Raw genomic sequence first — 21,633 nt, 5'->3', positions numbered from 1 at the left:
TCTGATACAGTTAAAGAGCTTGTTTAATGAGATGGCTAAATAATGTCTCATTGCCTGTCCTACAAATTGCTAATTAGAGTATCATTGTTTTGTAGTACTATTATGTTTTATGCATCTTACATCACTTATTTCTGTCAAAGTTTTTATGTAAACAATAAGATGTACATAAAGTTACCTTGCTTTTTTTTCCCTTAAAGTCCTAAATTCATCTAGCCATCTATCACACGTTAATTTTATAATAATATCATATCAATGTTAATTTACCAAGGGAGAAAATTTCGAATTCGCATTCACTAAATATTTGACATAAATACACTTAAGATGTCACTCAAAAAAAAAAAAAAAAAAAAAAAAAAACATGCCACTGTAATTAAACATACGAAAGCAACACAAGAAGCTAACGTTAACAAGTCTTTTCAAAATTTGAAGATGAGGAAACAAATCAGTACTATCTAAATGCAAGAAAATTCTCTCACAGAAGGTAATTCTACTTAGCCTGGATAAATTAACGCTTGAAAGAGATTAGATACACAGACTAAAATACCACATTAGCTCGAAGAAAAAATATTTTCGTCTAGCACACGAAAGCAAGACAAGATGCTTAAGTCACTTAACGGCTCTTTACACAAACTTCTACCAAGAATCACTCTAGGATGCAAACTTGGAAAATAGCCTGTGATGATAAATAATTCAAATTTGAATATATTTATGTAAATTTTAGCATGGAAGAAAATTTCTTAAATTAGCCTTCACAAACATTGGCAACACATCTGATTAAATATAGACGTACACATTACATTAGCAAAAAACATGCCACTGTTATAAAATACAAAAGAAAATTGGATGCTTAATTTAAGAGCACTTTACACACACTTTCGATTCGAAAAACAGTCATCTGATATAAAATTCGGGGTGAAGAAAAATTAATACTGCCTGCTGTGAGAAAATTCTCTCTCATAGAAGGTAATTCTACAAATTAGCCTTAATAAACTTAAACACTTCAAAGACATTCATACACAGATTAAAATATCACCTTAGCTCAAAGAAAAGAATATTTTCATGTAGTTAAGTTACATTCAAAAACAATAAAAGATGTTTAAGTTCAAGTAACTAAACAGTACTTTACACAGATTGAAACCAAGAATGACACTACGAAGCCAAACTTGGGATGTAACCTGTGATAGAAAATAATTCAATTTTCTCTATCAAATCGATGTTAATTTTACCAGGCTAGCAAATCTTCAAAAAGAAACTTTACTGGAATAATATTAGATATCAAAAAAATCTGGGCCTTCAGCTTTTCCATTACGCACAAAGTTTTTTTTTTTTTTTTTTTTAATGTTTTCTGTGTAAGCTTTACTTGTCAAATATCATGCTCTTTGCACCTAAACCATAAAATTTAATTCAACAGCAATATCTCAAAATAATTTTTAAACAAGCATATCATTAGAATTTCCAAAATATTTTTACGCGCTGGAGATAAAAATTTTTTTCTCCTACAGTTTTGCCATTGCTTGCTTTGAAATCGTTAAGTTTCCTAATCAAAAACTCATAAATGCTTTACAAAATATGAAACACATAATAAAACAAATTCAAAATTTGGGCTTCCAGATGCCCATATTCGGAGGAGGATTACATTATTCAAAATTTGATGGCTCTAACAACTGTTGTTTTCTCACAATGCAAGAAACTTACATACATTTATGCAGATTCTTCATTATTTAATTTCTTTGAATATAACACAGGTCGATAATATTTGGTGGCAACAAGTTGAAAAGTGAATTAACGCAAAATGCCAAAAATTAGATTAGTCCTTCTGAGCGAACAGTCCTTTCGGCTAATAACTTAGATGTCAAAGTTACAAAAACATGCCAATGTAATTAAATACATGAAGAAGGCACACAATATGCTTAAATTAACTCGCAGGCTTTGCCCGGATTACAATGTAAAAAAACGCTTTTGAGACAAAATTGAAAGATGAGGGAACAATTCAATTTTGCTTTAAGTGTAAGAAATTCTGTCCCTTTCAGAAGGGCACAGACTAAAATAGTACATTAGCTCAAAGGAAAATATATTTTTATGCAGTTAAGTATGCACAAAAGCAACACAAAATACTTAAAATAACAGTACTTTACACAGACAATCAACCAAGAATCACACTAGGAAACGAAACTTGTATAAAAGACTTAAATGTTAATTTAGGGTAACACAAGAAGCCTAAATTAACAAAAATAAATCAGTACTGCTATCCAAATGCAAGAAAATTCTGTCTCATAGAAGGTAATTCTACTTATCCTGGATACATTAACACTTGAAACAGATTAGATACACAGACTTAAATATCACATTAGCTCCAGGGAAAAAATTTTCATGTAGTTAAGTTACACACAAAAGCAAAACAAGATGCTTATGTTAGTCACTCAACGATCCTTTACACAGATTGGTACCAAGAATCACTCTAGGATGCAAAACTTGGGATATGGCCTGTGATGATAAATGATATATCTACGTAAATTTTAGCATGGAAGAAAATTTCCTAAATTTTTTCCTTTGCAAACATATTTGACTAAATATGAGCTTGCATGTACCCTAACGAAAAACATGCCACTGTTATTAAATACAAAAGAAACTTAGATGCTTAAATTAAGTGCACTTTACACACACTTTCTATACGAAAAACAGCACTCTGATACAAAATTTGACGTGCGAAACAATTCAATACTGCCTCCTGAGAGAAAATTCTCTCACAGAAGGTAGTTAAGTTACATTCAAAAACCACACAAGATGTTCAAGTTCAAGTAACTAAACACTACTTTACACAGACAAAAATCCAACAATCACACTAGGAAGCAAATCTTGGTATAAGGCCTGTGATAGAAAATAATTCAATTCAAATCGATGTTAATTTTACCAAGTTAGCAAAATTTCCAAAATGAACCTCTACTGGAATAATATTAGAAATAAAAGAATCTGAAAGTTTTCAGGTTTCACATTATGCCAAAAGGAAATTTTTTTTTTAATGTTTCTTAGAATTTTAGATACACAGTCTCGCTCTCTGGAGATAATCTTTTTCTAACCGTACAGTTTTGCCATTGCTTGCTTTGAAATTGTCGAGTTTCTTAAATCAAAAACTCGTAAATGCTTTACAAAATATGAAATAGATAATAAAACAAATTCCAAATGGCTATATTCACAGAAGGGTTATGTTATTCAAATTTGATGGTTCTAGGTACCGTTGTTTTATCACAATGCGAGAAACATACATACATTTATGCAGATACTTCATCAATTTCTTTAACCCCTTAACGCATTTGCCCGTGTCTGACACAGACTAAAGTTACCGGCAAAATTCCACGTGTTACACGGCTTATTTTGTATCTCGCATTATTTTATTTTTAATGGCAGTCTGAGATCCGTATTAGTAAAAATATATAGGATATATAATAATTACTTATTTATCTTAGAGGGCAGCACTATGCAGAATTTTGTATGTGTGTGTAAACAAAGTGGTGCATTTTGATGATTAGCTATAAGTTTATTAGGAATTCTTTGTTATAAAGCAGTTGTTTAGTGTGGAAAAAGGTAATGTACCCATTTTTATTTATGTTTATTTCATTGAAGTAAACAGTTATACACAAGTTAAATTTTACTAAGTGTTTTTGGTAACTTATTTAGAAAAAGTTATCTGATATAAAGCAAATTGCAATTTTGAATATGCCAATTTATCAGAAAGTTTCAGCGATGAAAGTTATTATCTCTTGAGTGATAAAAGTGAATCTGAAGATAATGATGATGATGATGAGATTTTGGGTGTAGCAAGAAATTTGTACAGTCAAAAGTTATTAATTCGGACCTCAAAGCTACAAACTTTCTGCGCATGCGCATAAGACCTATACGGCTGCGAATTTGCGTGTGCACGTGCACAAAATAGGTTTACGAATGCGCGTATAAGCTAAGCTCTAATTATCTATTTCAGTTAATGTTGCAGATTGCATTGTTCCTTAATCTTCGAATTGGATCCAGCTTATTATTTCTTGCAGACTGTTAGAGCAATTTTATAAAATTAAGTTTGAACTTTCAATTATGTCAAATAGAATTTCCGTTTTATATTTACTAATATGTAACAGATCTACAAAGCGAAAGTATGTTTCGGAGTCCATTAAACAAAAAGTGGAATTGCTGAAAAAAATGGATAAAGGCATATCCTTTGTTTATCTAAACTTTAACGCTTGTTTATCTAAACTTTGTTTATCTTTAACACTGGCAATGAATTGGAAGTTGATCTGTCAGCACTATCCTTATCTTCAGGGCAGATGTTTTTATTTTATTTGGCTCATAATTGCTTACTAAATGTAGCATTTCATTTCGATATACTCTGTCTTTGATATGATTTAAATCAAATGCCTCCAAGAAAGTCACAGAGGTTATTGAAAACAAAAAAATTTTGATTGACAAATTAGGGTATTCTCTATTCTCCACACAGCAATTATAGGACTTGAACAGCAGAACTTTGTAACTGAACAAGAAATTATGTATGTTTATAGTATTAAAGAGAATGCATTATCACAACTTACATTGAAAGAAATGTTTAATAAAGTAAACAAATAAATATTAAGCTTTTTTTTTGTAAATTTTGATACACTTTAGATCATTCTTTATTTCGTAAATTACGGTTTCATGTTTTTAATTTTATAATTTTTTCATGCCATTTTACAAGATTTAAACTGATGATCTATAATCCGGAATCGCTGAAGTCCCGACGAGTCCGGATTAACGACTTTTGACTGTATCAAATTAGTACAAATCAAATAATAACTAGAACAAATAAAAAATAACATACACTATACCAATATATTCATTTTCTGCCAATCATTTTTAGCAGTTTTCTCGAAAAAACTTGTACTTTAAGGGGTTAAAATTTAAGGGGGTGCTTTAAGGGCTTAATAATATTTGGTGGCAACAGTTTGAAAAGTGAATCTACGTAAAATGGCAAAAATAATAGTCCTTCAGATCAAACGTGCCTTTGACCTAATGAACTTAGATGGCACATTTACAAAAACATGCCAGTGTAATTAAAGTGTGCAGAGGACATATAACATGCTTATATTAAGAATTTTTTGCAGTCTTCAAATATAAATAACTGCTTTTGAGGCATCATTCAAAGAGAGAAAGCAATTCAATTCTGCTTTCTGAGGGTAATTCTACTTAGCCTTAATAAATTTAAACACATGAAAGAGATTCAGTACACAGAACAAAATATCACATTACCTCAAAGCAAAAAAATATTCTCAAGTAGTTATGTAGAAAAGCAATACCAGAAGCTTAAGTCACTTAAGAGTACCAGGCAACTGTCTTTCACTTATTCACGGTTGCGCTCACTGTAACTGTAGTTGATAATGATGCTTAGTATACAGAGGTATACAAGTTGGACATCTGCTTGCACAATCCCATATCTAAGAGTGTTCACCAAATTCCAAATGCTTGCACTTAGACCTACATTGAATGGGCTGGCAGCTGAACCACTCTTTGATGATTTTTCTGTACAAAGTGGGATAGTTTCCGATGTCCTTTTTCTTTGATGACGCGCGGATGTCCAACACCTTGGCGTCTAATTCTGGTTTCACTGTCATTTAGCCACTTCACATAAATATTAACAACTGTAGATTGTGAACAATCTACCAGTCATGTAGTTTCAGAGATAATCGTTCTGAGCCTTTGAGCCTATATCAAATTCACTTAGATCAGCAGCCCTTTCCCCATCACTCGCAAAAGTACAAAAATGATTTCCTATCTTCTCCAGCAGTAGTTAAATACCTTCTCACTTACTCACATGCCCTCCCTGTTATCCAGGGAGTTCATTGAAAAATGTGGAGATAGTCATAATGATTTGGCTCATTAGCGTATATCATTCTTTGCATCACGGGATCACTTAATATCTGTTGCAAAGAAAATTTTGCAACAGCTAAAGGAGAAGATACCCTCGAATGAATCCCAATGTGTCCTTTGATCACACACACACCAAAGAAAAAGTCAAATTTGTTCTATTCATAAATTAGGTGCCCGAGGCCATTGACATAGACAGGTGCTTTCACCCACCTGGGAATATTCATGTCGGCCTGTTTGTATACACCTGACATGGAAAATAAGCAACAATTAAAATTATTACTTGATGAGAACTTTTGCGACAAGAATAAGTGTGAAAGAAAATCACCAAGACTAGCCAACTACAATCACAAAACAAAGAATACCTTCAATAAATTCTACCTTATTCCTCCAGAAGGCCAAAATTATTTCTGAATGCATACATAATCAACTATTTACCTGAATTTTTTAAAATTGATTTAATATAGATATTTATTAGGGTTGATATATTTTAGCATTAAGTTAATCATTCTGCTATGAAAACAATCTGCTGTGTCTGGTACTTTCCTCTTTTCTCACGTGTCAAGGGGAAATGTGTGCAACTCCCTCTGTACCTACTGACTGCTGCTCAAAATTAAGGTTTGGACAGGTTAACAAAGGCTTCAGATTTCTAAGGGTTAAATTAAGAAAACTGATCTTACACATATACAAAACTATCATAAACCTCAACGGAGATAATAACATCAATGTAGTTAAGCATGTACAAAAACAACACAAGATGCTTCAGTTAAAGTAGCTTAACGATACTTTACACAGATTAAAACGCCAAGAATCGCACTTTGATGCAAAACTTGGAGCTGGACTGTGATAATATATTGAATTAGAAATAACAAGAAAATTTCTTTGCTATAAAAAAATTATACATGTTGTTCTTTAATGATATACACGAGAATGATGTATATGTATAGAAAGGTACAAAAAATTAAAATATTTACGCATTAGAGATACGCATGTAATACAGCCACCCGGCTCCGAGGCAATACTCTGCTGGCATTGATCCAGGGCTGGCCTATACCAGCAGAGCAAGCCATGACATCAAAATGCATTTATGTGCCAACTCACTTACGAGAGCATATGCACAGCAGATGGACCTTGATCCCCCCCAAGACCACATTTCCAATTTCATTTTTGTTTTTATTGTTTCAAGTGCATTATTTTACCTAAAACAGAATTTGAATGGTACTCTAGTTTCTTGGACGATGAAACAATTCTTATTTCTTCAGAAATATGGCATTTAACCTAACATTACAGAATGCTAGAACCTGCATTCCATGAAGCTACACTAAACAATCAAATGAATAATCGAATTTTATGGATCGTTTATAAACAATCAAATTCTAAAGGATAAAAATTATGTGCCAATGCCAAGTGAAGACAGATTGCAGTGCACATGGGAAAACAAAAGCATGCATAATGTCAAAATTATAAAATTCTCATGTTTCTTTAAAAAAACACAGTTGTCTATAGAGGTAGAATCAACAGTGTCCATAATGCCACGCTGTGCACAATACGTTTCCGTAATGTAGTAAATTTTTTTAATTAAAACAGACTGTTATGTACATGCGAAAAGCAATAAAAAAAGACGTTTTATTAAGGATATTTCTTGCATTTTTTAATGTTTTTAGTTAGTTGCTTTTTAATACTGTTCTTAGTACACAATCATTTATGGAAATGGCTGTGGCCTTTTGCATTTTAATTTTAGTTTGGTGAAAAATTAGTCTCCCACGGCTGATGACTTTTCAAAAGGTGTTATGCATAATAAGCACAAAGTTTTCATTCGCGATTTCTATATTTACCGAAAAATTCAATTGTTCTTACAAACACCAAATTGAAAATTTCCAGCCAAAAATCTATGCCCTAGAGATACCCAGAAACTTCATCTGAATAATCAGACTTTTTAGATCTACTCATGAATAACTTTATTCAAATAGCTTCTCTTAACTTAATTTGCACAATTACTTGTTTTCCTGAATTTCCATTTAACAGAATATTTTAGTAAAGAAGGGATAAAATATAAATCACGTCGGAAAAAATCTTGTGACTTTATAAGGGCTGTCATACCACTGTTAACAGAACCTTTTAAATACAAGACACTTCTGCCATTGAAGGTAATTCTACAACTCTGCCTTTTTAAATTTAAATTATTAAAACAGATCCGTCACATATGCAGAACTATCACACTAAACCTGAAAAGAGATAATACATCAATGCAGTTAAGCATATACAAAAGCAACACAAGATGCTTGAGTTAAAGTAGCTTAACAGTACTTTACACAGATTAAAACACCAGAATCACAGATGCAAAACTTGGAGCTGGACTGTGATAAGAAAACACTGAATTTGAAATACAAGAAATTTTGGTAGAAGTTTACAATTGGGTGTCCCTTGTTTCTTGGCGATTCTTTTTTGACGCCAAGATCGGTGTCAGGAAGGCACAATCTTAGATGGCCGCTACACAAACCAAAATAAGAAGTCAAAGAACTACACAAACTCTGTGTCCATGTACACATCGACCTGTTTTCACTTAAAAAAAAAAAAAATCCTAGAATTGCACAAACTAGGCAATGCACACTGCCTTAAATTTGTCCATGTACACATCAATCTATTTTCATTTAAATAAAATCAGGAAGGTAAAACAAAGTTGAAACTATAATGGTAACCAGAAGTGAGGTTTCATAGCCAAAATTTTTAAAAAATTGTCGCTAATCGGAGGGGCACAGAATTCTACACTAGAGCTGAAATTTTTTTGCTATAAAAAAATTCTACATTTTGATCTTTAAGTATGATACGACACAGGTGAATCTAGAATGGCTTAAAAATTCCTTTAGACCAGTCTTAAAAGAATATAAATATTTACAAAGAATAATACACCACATGTAGTACGGTAGATACATGCAACGACTTCTGAAATTGGTTTTCTTGTTTAACTGACTATCCCCTCCAGTGCATTGTCCATTTTGAAATATACAATTAATTGTTTGTCTTTAATTATCTAAATATAAATGAACATCAAATTCTCAAGCCTTTGAATTGCACTTAAGGGCACAGGTCAAATTAAATAATTTTTACTGAAAATGTCGGTTAAAATGCGGTTTAGCCCACTGCTTGACGATTGTTTTTCAATGGGCAATAAACGCGCCAGCATGGCTAACCCGATGTTTTGAAGCTGTGTTGTTATTCTGTTGCCACTAAATGTTATCGCCCTGTGTTATATTTAAAGAAATTAAATATTGAAAAATCTGCATAAATGTTTCTCGCATTGTGATAAAACAACGGTACCTAGAGCCATCAAATTTTGAATAACATACGTTTCCAACCTAATATGGGCATCTGGAACCCCAAACTTGGAATTTTTTTTATTATCTGATTGTTATTTTGTAAAACTTGAACGAAATGTTTATTAGCAAACTCAAAGATTTCAAAGCGAGCAACTGCAACACAATACTGGAAAAAAATAATAATAAAAAGAAAGAAAAGCAAGAGAGAAATGAAAATCTGAAAGGTTTTAAATTACGTCCAAAGGGGAGTTTTTTTAACATTTTGTGTTATCTTTATTTATTAAATATCATGTCCTTCGCACTTAAACCCTAAAATTCAGTTCAAGAGCAATATAGCAAAATAAATTTTGAGCTTATCTTTAGATTTTCCGATACGCAGTCTCACGCGCTGGAGATAAAAATGTTTTTCTGTACAATGCTGCGATTTCTCGCTTTGAAATCATTTAGTGTTTTAATCAAAAATTCGTTGAAGTGTTGCCATTTCTCGCTTTGAAATCGTTTAGTGTTTTAATCAAAAATTCGTTGAAGTGTTACTAAATATGAAATCAATAATAAAATGTTTCAAATTCAAATTAGGGCTTCCACATGCCCATATTCTATGGAAAATTACGTTAGTCAAATTTTGATGGCTCTAGGTACCGCTGTTTTTATCACAGTGCCAGAAACATATTACATTTATGTAGATTCTTCATTAGTCCAAAGGGGCTTTGTCCCTGAAGGACTATTGTTTTCGTTTTGCGATTGTGCGTTGAATCACTATAAATGTCCGTTTCACTTTTCAAGCTGTTGCCACCAAATACTAGAGCCTTGCATTATATTTGAAGAAATTAAATAATGAAAAATCTGCATAAATGTATGTCTATTTCTCGCATTGTGATAAAACAATGGTACATAGAGCCATGGAGTTTTGAATGACGTAATCCTCCTACGAATATGGGCATGTGGAAGACCAAATTTGAAATTTGGAATTTGTTTTATTATCGAATGCAGATTTTGTAAAACTTTAACAAATTTTTGAGTAAAAAAATCAACGATTTAAAAGCGAGCAATGGCAACACTCTACAATGGGGGGGGGGACCTTTTTATCTTCAGCTGGCGCGGAACTGTGTATCGGAATTTCTAAAGATATGTTCATTTTAAAATTATTTTGCGACATTGCTACTGAACTGAATTTTATGGTTTAAGGAACATGATATTTAATAAATAAAGGTAACCCACAAAAAGTTAATCTGAAACCTTTCAGATTTTTTATGTTTATTTAATTTCTTCAGATATAATACAGGGCGATAATATTTGGTGGCAACGATTTGAAAAGTGATACAGCCTTTTAAAGGTTTCAACGCAAAATCGCAAAACGAAAACAATAGTCCTTCAGGGCAAATTGCCTTTTTGGACTAAAAAAAAAAAATCATTTTTACGTGCAGAGCGCAAAACTGTGTATCAGAAATTCTAAAGATATGCTTATTTTAAAATTATTTTGCGATATTGCTGTTGAACTGAATTTTATGGTTTAAGTGTAAAAAACATTATTTGATAAAGAAATGTAACACACAAAACGTTAAAAAAAACGCCCTTTGTTTACTTGTTAATTCTGTTGCGGTTTGAATGTTCTTATGTGGTTTCTTTTTTTAATCCAGTGTTTCCCCCCCTGTGGGTTTTAGCCTTTTTTTCTGCATATATTACGGAAACGGCGTATAAACGTTTGTAAATTTATTTAAAGATGAGGGGGGATCCAAAAGGGTTTCCCCCTGAAATAAATTCATATATAAAACCCCTCAAAAAGACTTTACATTTTTCTTTGAAAGGGTAAGTGAAAAAAATTTTTCTTGTATGGTTCGTTTTAAAGTTGCTTATTTTAATATTTTGTATTTCTTTTTGGCTCAATCCTAGAAGATTGGAAAAGCTAAAGTTGTGCAATTCTCTGATTTTTTTTTAATGAAAATAGATCGATATGTACATGGGCAAAGCCAATGTAGTGCGCAATGCCGACGTTGTGCGCGATGCCGAGTTTGTGCAATTCTGGGAGGTTTTTTTTAAGTGAAAATAGATCGATGTGCACATGGGCAAAGCCAATCTGGTGCGCAATGCCGAGGTTGTGCAATTCTGGGATGTTTTTTTAAGTGAAAATAGATCGATGTGCACATGGGCAAAGCCGATGTGGTGCGCAATGTCGAGGTTGTGCGCGATGCCGCGTTTGTGCAATTCTGGGATGTTTTTTTAAGTGAAAATAGATCGATGTGCACATGGGCAAAGCCGATGTGGTGCGCAATGCCGAGGTTGTGCGCGATGCCACGTTTGTGCAATTCTGGGATGTTTTTTTAAGTGAAAATAGATCGGTGTGCACATGGGCAAAGCCAATGCCGTGCGCCATGCCGAGTTTGTGCAATTCTGAGATTTTTTTAAGTGAAAATAGATCGATGTGCACATGGGCAAAGCCAATGTGGTACGCGATGCCGAGTTTGTGCAATTCTGGGATTTTTTTTAAGTGAAAATAAATAGATGTGCACATGGACAAAGCCAATGTGGTGCGCAATACGGAGGTTGTGCGTGATGCCGAGTTTGTACAATTCTGGGATTTTTTTTAAGTGAAAATAGATCGATGTGTACATGCGAAAAGCCAATGTAGCCAATGTTTCAAATTGTGGCCAACAAATATTATCTGACTGTATTATATTTAAAGGAATTAAACGATTAAAAATCTTCATAAATGCATACATGTTTCCCTCATTTTGATAAAACAACGTTACCTAGAAACTACAAATTTAGAATAACGTCATCCTCCTGCGAATATGGGCATCTGGAAGCCCAAATTTGAAATTTGGAATTTGTTTTATTATCGTTTTAGGAATTTCAAAGCAAGCAATGACAATGCTCTACAGATAAAAACATTTTTATCTCCAGCGCGCGAGACTGTGTATCGGAAAATCTAAAGATAGGCTTATTTTAAAATTATTTTCTGATATTGCTATTGAACTGAATTTTACGGTTTAAGTGCGAAGAACATTATATTTAATTAATAAAGGTAACACGCAAAGTGTTAAAAAATGCACCTTTGGGGCGTAATGTAAAATCTTAAATTTCAGATTTTATTTTGTTTTATAATTTCATTATATTTTTGTTGTCTTTTTTTTAATTTCCTATCGTTGACAATATTACCTATCGTAGCTTTAGATATCGAAAAGCCATGGCTTTCACAGCGCTGTTTAATAACTAGATACGAATAAATTTCTTCGGAGAGAGCACAAATGTCCGAAAACAAATTGTCAATTAGCAGACGATAATTTATTCTTTCAAAACTATACTTGCAGTTAAAAAGAATTTCCAAGCAGACGATTTCTTTTGGAATTTTTACTTCGTAATTTGAGCAGTTAATTCATTTGCCGTTTGAATGTTCTTATGTGGTAGTTATCAATCGAGTGGTTTTATCTGTGTGTTTTTGCCATATTTCTGCATATATTTCGTTAAATAAACAATCGCTATGGATTTATCTGTGATGCTGAGAGAGGTGAGTGAATGTACATGTAAATTTATTACTTTATTGAAAATGCAAGGGAAACGTGCTGTCATTGTCAAAAATACTTTTTATTTTCCTGAAAAGGGTAAGTGAAAATATTTTTTCTTTTTAAAATTGCTTATTTTTAATATTTTCTTATTTTCTTTCATTGTGAGAAATTAGATTTTTTAAATTTATTAATGAGTAGAATTCTAATACGAAAGTATAGAACGTGGTTTAGGAATTTAAGAAACATGGAAATGAATACTGTGTATGATGTTGATATTCAATAATAAATATTTTCCCTTTTTTATTAATATAAAGCTTAAAAATTTTTAGAAAATAATGAAGATTGTTTACTTACTAGTATGTAAGAGATAGTGTCGTTACGTAGCAATAAGGTAATTTTGTAAAGATGATAAAGTTAAAATGTTCCGCAATATGAAATTAAAATTTTAAAAAAATCTGTTTTTATTTGTATAAATACTAAAGCTTAAAAATATTCACCCTGTATGAGAGACTGCGACGTTGTTTACAGTTTTAATAACTGTTACAATTCACTTACCGTATTTAATAGTTTGAAATAGAAAAAATTTAGTATGCTTATTTCTACATCTGTAGAGAATACATTGTGACGTCACAATCTTAGTCCCACCCATTTATATACGTCACATAGCTCCGCCTTTGCAACTTTGTTTATAGAACGTTTACTGGCGATTTTCAAAAAATCGCCAAGCAGTGGGCTAAAGCACATTTTCACCAAAATGTCTAAGTTCTAAAGCTTCCCAGTACTAATAAGCAATAATCAATACCAAAAATATAATTACAGAAAAATCACCATCAAATCCAAAAAACAAAATTTCAAACTTTAATAGCAAAAAAGAGTTACATAATATTTTTCCTCAACAAAACAATGGTCCAGTGTAGAATTGGGTGCTCCTTCGATTAACAACTTTTTTTTAAATTTTGCCGATGCAAACCTCACTTCTAGTTACCATGATAGTTTTAACTTTGTTTTATCTTCCTGATTTTATTTCAATGAAAATAGACTGACGTGTACATGGACAAATTTAAGGCAGTGAATGCCTAGTTTGTGCAATTCTAGGATTTTTTTTTAGTGAAAACAGATTGATGTGTATGGACACAGAGTTTGTGCAATTCTGACTTCTTTCGGCCATCTTGAAATTTTGCCTTCCTGGCACCGACCTAGGCGTCAAAAAAAAAGGGGGCACCCGATTGTAAACTTTTATTCAAAACAAATGCTTACCTACACAAAATTATGCAAGTGGAAGACAAATTACAATTTAATAAGAACGCGAGGAAATTAAATGGTCTTAATACCGTTCGAATGCAACTTAGCAAACTTTCAGAGCAGAATGATATAATTTTATAAAAAGCTACAAATTTATATAATGGACTATTTAATCAAATCAATAAGCTATATTATACATCTTACGTATCAGTGCGCAAAAACCCTGTTACAGTAATAAGGTACCCGATATGAAAAAGTTATTGTTTATCAACTGAAACATTCAGAAATCAGAACATTAGCAATAAATTTTAATGTGAACAGCACAACTGCAGCATTAAGCACCATACTTCCACACTAAGCAGTTATATTTACCTGATTGTATTTCCCGTTTTCATCCTAATCCACTGTGGTATAGGCCTATTTTGCTTCATCTTCTTAGCAAGCTTCTGCTTTATTTTGAAAGTTTTGTGAGCAGCCTAAAAACAGCATACATTTACTTCATATCACATAACTACATCTAACACCCAATACACAATGTATCAACAAAACAACAAAATCACACTCCGAATAATATCCGATAACATCCACTGAATGTATTTATAATAACAATATATATTAATGTGGGAATTATATAATACTTACCATGGTTTCGAAATTTATGAGATTTTATGACTATTTCTAAAATATAATACCGGGAAAAAGGTACCAAAATTCTTTCACTTTTTCACACGCATCAATGCGAGTATGAAGCTAATCGTTGTTGCCAACCGTTAAGCAAGTACAATCCAAATTATTTTCTTACCAAAAAATATTATGTATGTGAATTTTTGCAAAGACGTAAAATAAAATACTAGTCAACTTTATAATACATACTTTCACGTTTTTAAAATGAAATAACCCTAATTAAAATTAATAAATCATTTCATTACTTCTGTTACTCTTTTAAAAATTATTATTTTCTCAATAGAACACACAAATAATTAAAATATGTGAATATAAGCCTAAATAATATTTTATTTAATTTATCAAAAGGGCTAAATGGGAAGTTGCTTAATGGAGAATTAATGATATCCTTTTGAATCGGTCGATGGTATTTTCCTCTACAACTAAACTTGGCGGTGTGTATGTTTATCTTGCTTTGCTTAAATTCAAAAGAATAAGTTGTTTGCGCCATTGCTGCAAGGAATGAAATTTAAATTTTAACAAACATGTATATACGTAAAAGCAAATTTAAAGTTAAAATAATTAAAAAGTGTGCTATTCTTCATGCTATGAGAGTTACTTGCGAAGGAATTTTAACGTATGTATAGGATTAAGGTCTAAACAGAAGTGCAATCAATCAATTTTTGTGAAATATTTGCTACGCGCAGATATGCCACGTTACAATAGTGATTCTGACAGTTCCCCAAGAAGTCGTTCTAAGAGGAGAAAGATGAAGAAAAGCACGCGGCGAAAGTAAGATTTAGCTAGAACCAAATTGTTCATTTAACTATCGTCTTCTGATAGCTTAAGGATGTTGCTGAATATGTGTTTAATTATTCAGATAGTTATGTCGGATCGTCAAACATTGTCATGATAATTGCTTTGAAAGACAGAAACATCCTCCCAGAAATTTTTCAAAATATTCGTATGCATTGTCATGATAATTGCTTTGAAAGACAAAAACATCCTCTCAGAAATTTTCAAAATATTCCTATGCAGATGAAACAGTAGAACTAACTAATATTCCATATAAATTTTATAGATTATATTTCATTGCAGCGTATTTGAAGTAGTACACCGTGTAATTAGGGACGTAACTGACGTTTTAATAATAATATAGTATCTAAAATTTTAAGCTGAGCAAAACGCCAAACAACAAATCCTTGCCATTCGCGAATCGCTGAATGTTTTAGTTAGAATATGTTGTCTGCATAATACGGAGAATTTGGTTGATTTTTACATCATGGTAACTTGGCGTTTTTTTGGCGAAAATTTGGCGACCAACTCTCCTACAGCAACCCTCTATTTTTTTTTTCCCCGGTGCCAAAGACATGTTTCTTTTCTTTTTATCTACTGAACACTTCTTCCAACAATCTAGTAGCCGAATTACACTTATGCTAGAAATTTTATCAAACAAAACTGCTTAATCATGACAAATATTCACTGCAAAATTGGGAAAAAGTGCACAATACCATACTCCTTACGCGTTTTTCAAAATAACACATACACATAAACCATGTACACGGCGACTTATTTTTACTTAAAAAAACATCCCAGAATTGCACAAAAATGGCATTGCGCACACTCTTCGCTATACCCATGTACACTGCTTTTTTCTCATAAATTAGAAAAATTTCACGAAAATACATAACAATTTTCTCAATCTTTAAACCCGGTAAAAAGAACATATATGAAATTACCTGATCGCGAAAAAGTATTTACCCTTTACAAATATGAACATTTCCACATATAAAATAAATAAAATATCCAAAAACTTTTACCTCTAAATCATCTATTACATTATACACGTCACCAACGAATTCATACCCCAAGCATTACAAATACTTAGTATCAAATATTTAAATTATTTCCATGCACGTTTATTTCAACTTAAACGTATACCAAATTCCTACAAACATAAAATTCACAAAATAACTATCATTTAATTAAAATATCACTAAACCATGTACACGTCGACTTATTTTTACTTAAAATAACATCCCAGAATTGCACAAAAATGGCATTGCGCACACTCTTCACTATATCCATGTACACTGCTTTTTTCTCATAAATTAGAAAAATTTCACAAAAATACATGACAATTTTCTCAATCTTTAAACCCGGTAAAAAGAACATATATGAAATTACCTGATCGCGAAAAAGTATTTACCCTTTACAAATATGAACATTTCCACATATAAAATAAATAAAATATCCAAAAACTTTTACCTCTAAATCATCTATTACATTATACACATCACCAACGAATTCATACCGCAAGCATTACAAATACTTAGTATCAAATATTTAAATTATTTCCATGCACGTTTATTTCAACTTAAACGTATACCAAATTCCTACAAACATAAAATTCACAAAATAACTATCATTTCATTAAAATATAATTAAATTCAAAAACACTACTTAAAATATAAATGAGCACATACATTAAATTAATAAAAATTACCTTACAATCCTAATTACTTTAAACTAAATCATTGCTAATAACAATATTCCCAATAATACCAAATTCCTTTCCACCTTACATTTAGAACAATGCATAAAAATAATATCCTCAAATAATTAAAAATACTAACTTACCTAATCTTCTTCAGAATCTTGATTACGTGTCCGATAAACTTTTCTTTAGTTATGGCCATGGGATCCAAAAATTCACGAACACTGTTTCACACAACACAGAATAAACCAAATACAAAATTTCCAGATTTTTTCCCGATTTCCCCCCTTTTCCGATTCAAGAACCGTAATTCGTCCATTAATATCACATGACGTATCCCATGATCTCTCATTTCCTTCACACAAAATAATGCGTAATCGGAACTGAGTACTGCTCACATTATTACCAAAGTCCCAGGTAGTAACCTTTATCGCCTCCAAAATGTCGCCAAACTACCAGTTACCATATTGTAAAGATCAACCGAGAATTTTTATATATTATAAAACGTGGTGCAACACTGTTTATATAAATAGGGCTATCTTAGCAAACTTGTGTACCTAAATCAGTTTAAATTGACAAATAATTATAGACATATATAATTAACCCATAACAGTGGAGGTTAAATATTGGGACATAACTGGGGACGTGAAGTTGCAGAGACCATGTCTCGCTATGATTTTAAATAAAACGTTCTATTCAAAATATTAAAATTTTATTTTACCCATACGTTCTATAAACACTTATCTTCAAACAGAATTTTTTTTATTTTACAAAGAAATCAGTCAGCACAAGGAACATCTTTTCTGCAACATGAACTTTTTTATGAAAAACCACTTGCAAATGTAAATTATGCAAAACAAGCCAGAATAACTATTATTTTTATGAATAATAATTATTTTCCAATAATTTAACGTATGATAGATACATTCAAATAAAAATTATAAATATTGTACGAAACATAAAAAAATGACAGTACCTTAACTATCGGTAATACCATTGTGTTCTTGCAAAAAATATCAACTTACTCAGCATATTCTTGTGTACATTCGTGACATATCTTTTGTTAACATACCAAACAAACTGGTATTTTACAACTTGCGCATAAATACGAAGTTTTCAGTTCTTTCTTTTTCTCTAATATATCGTTTGTGAAAAGGAGGATTAGAGTTGATTTTAGGGTACCCCTTGTATTACCGCAAAGCTGTTGCTTAATTTATCGCCAAGTTGTTGTCTCACTTATGACAACCTGAGTAGTTGAATGCTATGGAAACTCTATTATGATGTAATTCATTGCGGTGAATTTGAATTATGGGAAAAAATTTGGAAAGTGTGTGTTGTTATTTTGTGGTTTACACGGTAAATTGGCTGAATGTGATAAGATTAATTTGAAGTTTCTGTAGGATTTGGAACAAAAGGGAAAAAAGCATTAATTGACTGGTGTGTAAATGAAGGTTTACTTAGTAGCCATTATTGAGCGTCCTGTTTGGAGGAAGGAAATGCATATGGTCGAACATCAGATATTTTTTACTCTTATTTTTGTGAATTTATGTGGCAACACCAATATACAGATTCTAGTCCAGATAATTTTAGGAAGTGTTTGGATGCTGTTAAAGGAATTTTGGTTGATCTTTGGATTATGGTAACTTGGCGAAAATTTGGCGACCAACCCTGCTACAGCAAACCTCTATTTTTTTTTCGCCGCCATTTTGTCTTCACGAAGTAAAGACATGTTTCTTTTCTTTTTATTTACTCAACACTTTTTCCAACAATCTACTAGCCGAATTACACTTATGCTAGAAATTTTTTGTAACAAAACTGCTTAATCATGACAAATATTAACTGCTAAATTGGGGAAAAGTGCACAATCGCAAACTGCTTCCGCGTTTTTCAGAATAGCACATACACATAAAGCATTTACATGTCGACTTATTTTTACTTAAAAAAACATCCCAGAATTGCACAAAAATGATATTGCACACACTCTTAACTTTATCCATCTACACTGCTATTTTCTCATAAATTACAAAAATTTGCACGAAAATGCAAAAAAATTTTCTGAATCTTTAAACTCGGTAAAAAGCACATATAAGAAATTACCTGATCGCGAAAAAGTATATACCCTTTCCAAGGATGAACATTTCCACGTATAAAATAAATAAAATATGCAAAAACTTTTACTTCTGAATTATCTATTATATTATAAACATCACCATCGAATTTCTACTGCAAACATTAAAAATGGTTACAAATACTTAGTGTCAAATATTTAAATTATTTTCATGCACGTTTACGTCAACTGAAATGTATATCAAATTGCTACAAATATAAAATTCACAAAATAACTATCATTTAATTAAAATATAACTAAACCATGTACACGTTGACTTATTTTTACTTAAAAAAACATCCCAGAATTGCACAAAAATGGCATTGCGCACACTCCTCACTATATCCATGTACACTGCTTTTTTCTCATAAATTAGAAAAATTTCGTGAAAATGCATGAAAATACTCAACGTATACTACTCAAACGTATTCCAAAATACTACAAACATATAACTCACAAAATCACGATCATTAAATTAAAATATAATTAAATTAAAAACACTACTTAAAATACAAATAAGCACATGCATTAAATTAATAAAAATTAGGTTACAATCCTAATTACTTGAAACTAAATCATTGCTAATAACAATTTTCCAATAATACCATATTAATTTATTTACTCCTTACAAACAGCAAACAAACTTAAAGAACAATGCATAAAAATAATATCCTCAAATGATTAAAAATACTAACTTACCTAATCTTCTTCAGAATCTTCATTACGTGGCACGCGCACTTCCCTACAGAAAGAGTTCCATTTTCCTGCAGTACTACTGCTAATTTCTAAATCCGAAATCCAGTAGTCAACTGGCAGTCTATTCACCCAGTAATAAGAAATTAATAAAATTTCACCCATACTTAAACTACTTTCAGCAAACCACGTACCCTTCCTTACACTCCGTTTCACAAAATATCCATTTTCACCAGATTTCTTGCACCGCCATTTAAACTTATCTGTAATATCCTTCCTTTCACACAATCTCAACTTATTATTATTATCAGATAAATGCATTAAAAATTTAGAATTCACTTTACATAGCGCCATGCAATCCGAAAATTAATCAACACTATTTCACACAACACACAATGAAGCTTAATACAAAATAATTTAGTACTACAGATATTTTTCCAAATTTACCCCCTTTTCTGATTAAAGAACTGTAATTCGTCCATTCATGTCACCTGACTTATCTCATGATCTCTCATTTCCCTCACACAAAATAATGCGTAATCGGAACTGAGTACTTCTTACATTATTACCAAAGTCCTAGGTAGTAACCTTTATCGCCTCCAAAATGCCGCCAAACTACCTGTTACCATATTCCAAAGATCAGCCAGAATTTTATTTGAATGAAGACGCATAAATTTGTAAATAAGGTAAGCAGATATTTCCTTCGTGTAGTGTTAAGATGAAGATGAATTTCCTTTTTTATGTTATTTCATTGTTTGATTTAAAATGTAGTTTATTCAGATTATATATTTTTTCTTGGCAGCTAGTTTGACTTTTTAAGTGAATATAGTTCGATATGTACATGGACAAAGGGAGTGCGCAAAGCCTAGTTTGTGCAATTCTCGGATTTTTTTTTTCAAATAGCAGGTCAATGTCTACATAGATAAAGTCGAGGAAGTGCGCAGTGCCCTTTTTTTTTTTTTTTTTTTGCAATTCTGGGATTGTTTTAAAGTAAAATAGGTCGATGTGTATATGGATACCGAGTTTATGCAATTCGTGTTGTTGTTATGGCTTGTGATTTTTGGTACGCAAGCCAAAATAACAAGTCAAAGAATTGCACAATCTCTGTATCCATGTTTCGCCAAGGGGTACCCTAAAATATACTTTTACCGAAAAGGAGTTCCCAAACGCTTTCAGGATCCACATTTTCACCCAATTTTCCATATGCTCTTAATCCTGGAAGATTTATTATATTATGCGCGGGAGTTCTCGTATTTCGTTGAGGTTCAATAGATGACCACCTGAAGTGGTTTCTCCCATAATAATATTTGTAGATGAAATGGCTTCAATCTCTGGTTCAGTGCATTCATCGTCAGATTCGGAAAATTCTGATGTGGAATGCGAACTTTCATTTGTAAAATCTTTGTGGCATTCAAAAACTGGTGGCAGTGATTGCATTGTGGAGACCAGTGAAAGCATTTTTATTAGACCTAAAAATAATTCTGGAAGAATACTTCTCTTCAATGGACATTTGTTGCAAAATAAATCAAACATTTCTTGTTGTGGCTCCTAATCGAGTGCTACCACATTAGTGAACAAAATGGTAACACATTAAAGGTGGATTTATCATTTTTTCCAATTATTGGAAGAGTTATAAGATAGAAGAACTGGAACAGTATGATTACATTCACTGACAAGTGAGCCACAAATACTATTACATTGAACAAGAAACTGGCTGAAACACACAGA

General features: G+C 31.8%; 2 protein-coding genes across 3 annotated transcripts in view; one reads left to right on the top strand and one right to left on the bottom strand.

Moving 5' to 3' along the window:
* The window catches only part of RpL39 (ribosomal protein L39), a 40,204-nt gene extending 25,460 nt beyond the window's left edge, over positions 1-14,744 (bottom strand). Inside the window, exons 1-2 of the mRNA XM_085812279.1 lie at positions 14,588-14,744; positions 14,318-14,421 (exon numbers count right to left, since the gene is read on the bottom strand). Coding sequence (XP_085668405.1) covers positions 14,318-14,421; positions 14,588-14,590 — 107 coding nt within the window. The 5' untranslated portion in view covers positions 14,591-14,744. The remainder of the gene's footprint in view (positions 1-14,317; positions 14,422-14,587) is intronic.
* Positions 14,745-15,065: 321 nt separating this feature from the next.
* LOC118196197 (uncharacterized) overlaps positions 15,066-21,633 on the top strand; it is a 33,484-nt gene continuing 26,916 nt past the window's right edge. Inside the window, exon 1 of one of the 2 annotated variants that reach the window (XM_035367614.2) lies at positions 15,066-15,400. In XM_035367614.2, coding sequence (XP_035223505.1) covers positions 15,318-15,400 — 83 coding nt within the window. In that variant the 5' untranslated portion in view covers positions 15,066-15,317. The remainder of the gene's footprint in view (positions 15,401-21,633) is intronic. The other variant, XM_035367613.2, reaches the window with a different exon arrangement.

Source organism: Stegodyphus dumicola, chromosome 1, assembly GCF_044657685.1.
Source record: "Stegodyphus dumicola isolate Sdum_Otavi_A_Nest chromosome 1, ASM4465768v1".
Lineage (NCBI taxonomy): Eukaryota > Metazoa > Arthropoda > Arachnida > Araneae > Eresidae > Stegodyphus > Stegodyphus dumicola.
Note: the sequence above shows the minus strand (reverse complement) of the source record. Positions and strands in the feature narration are given on the sequence as shown.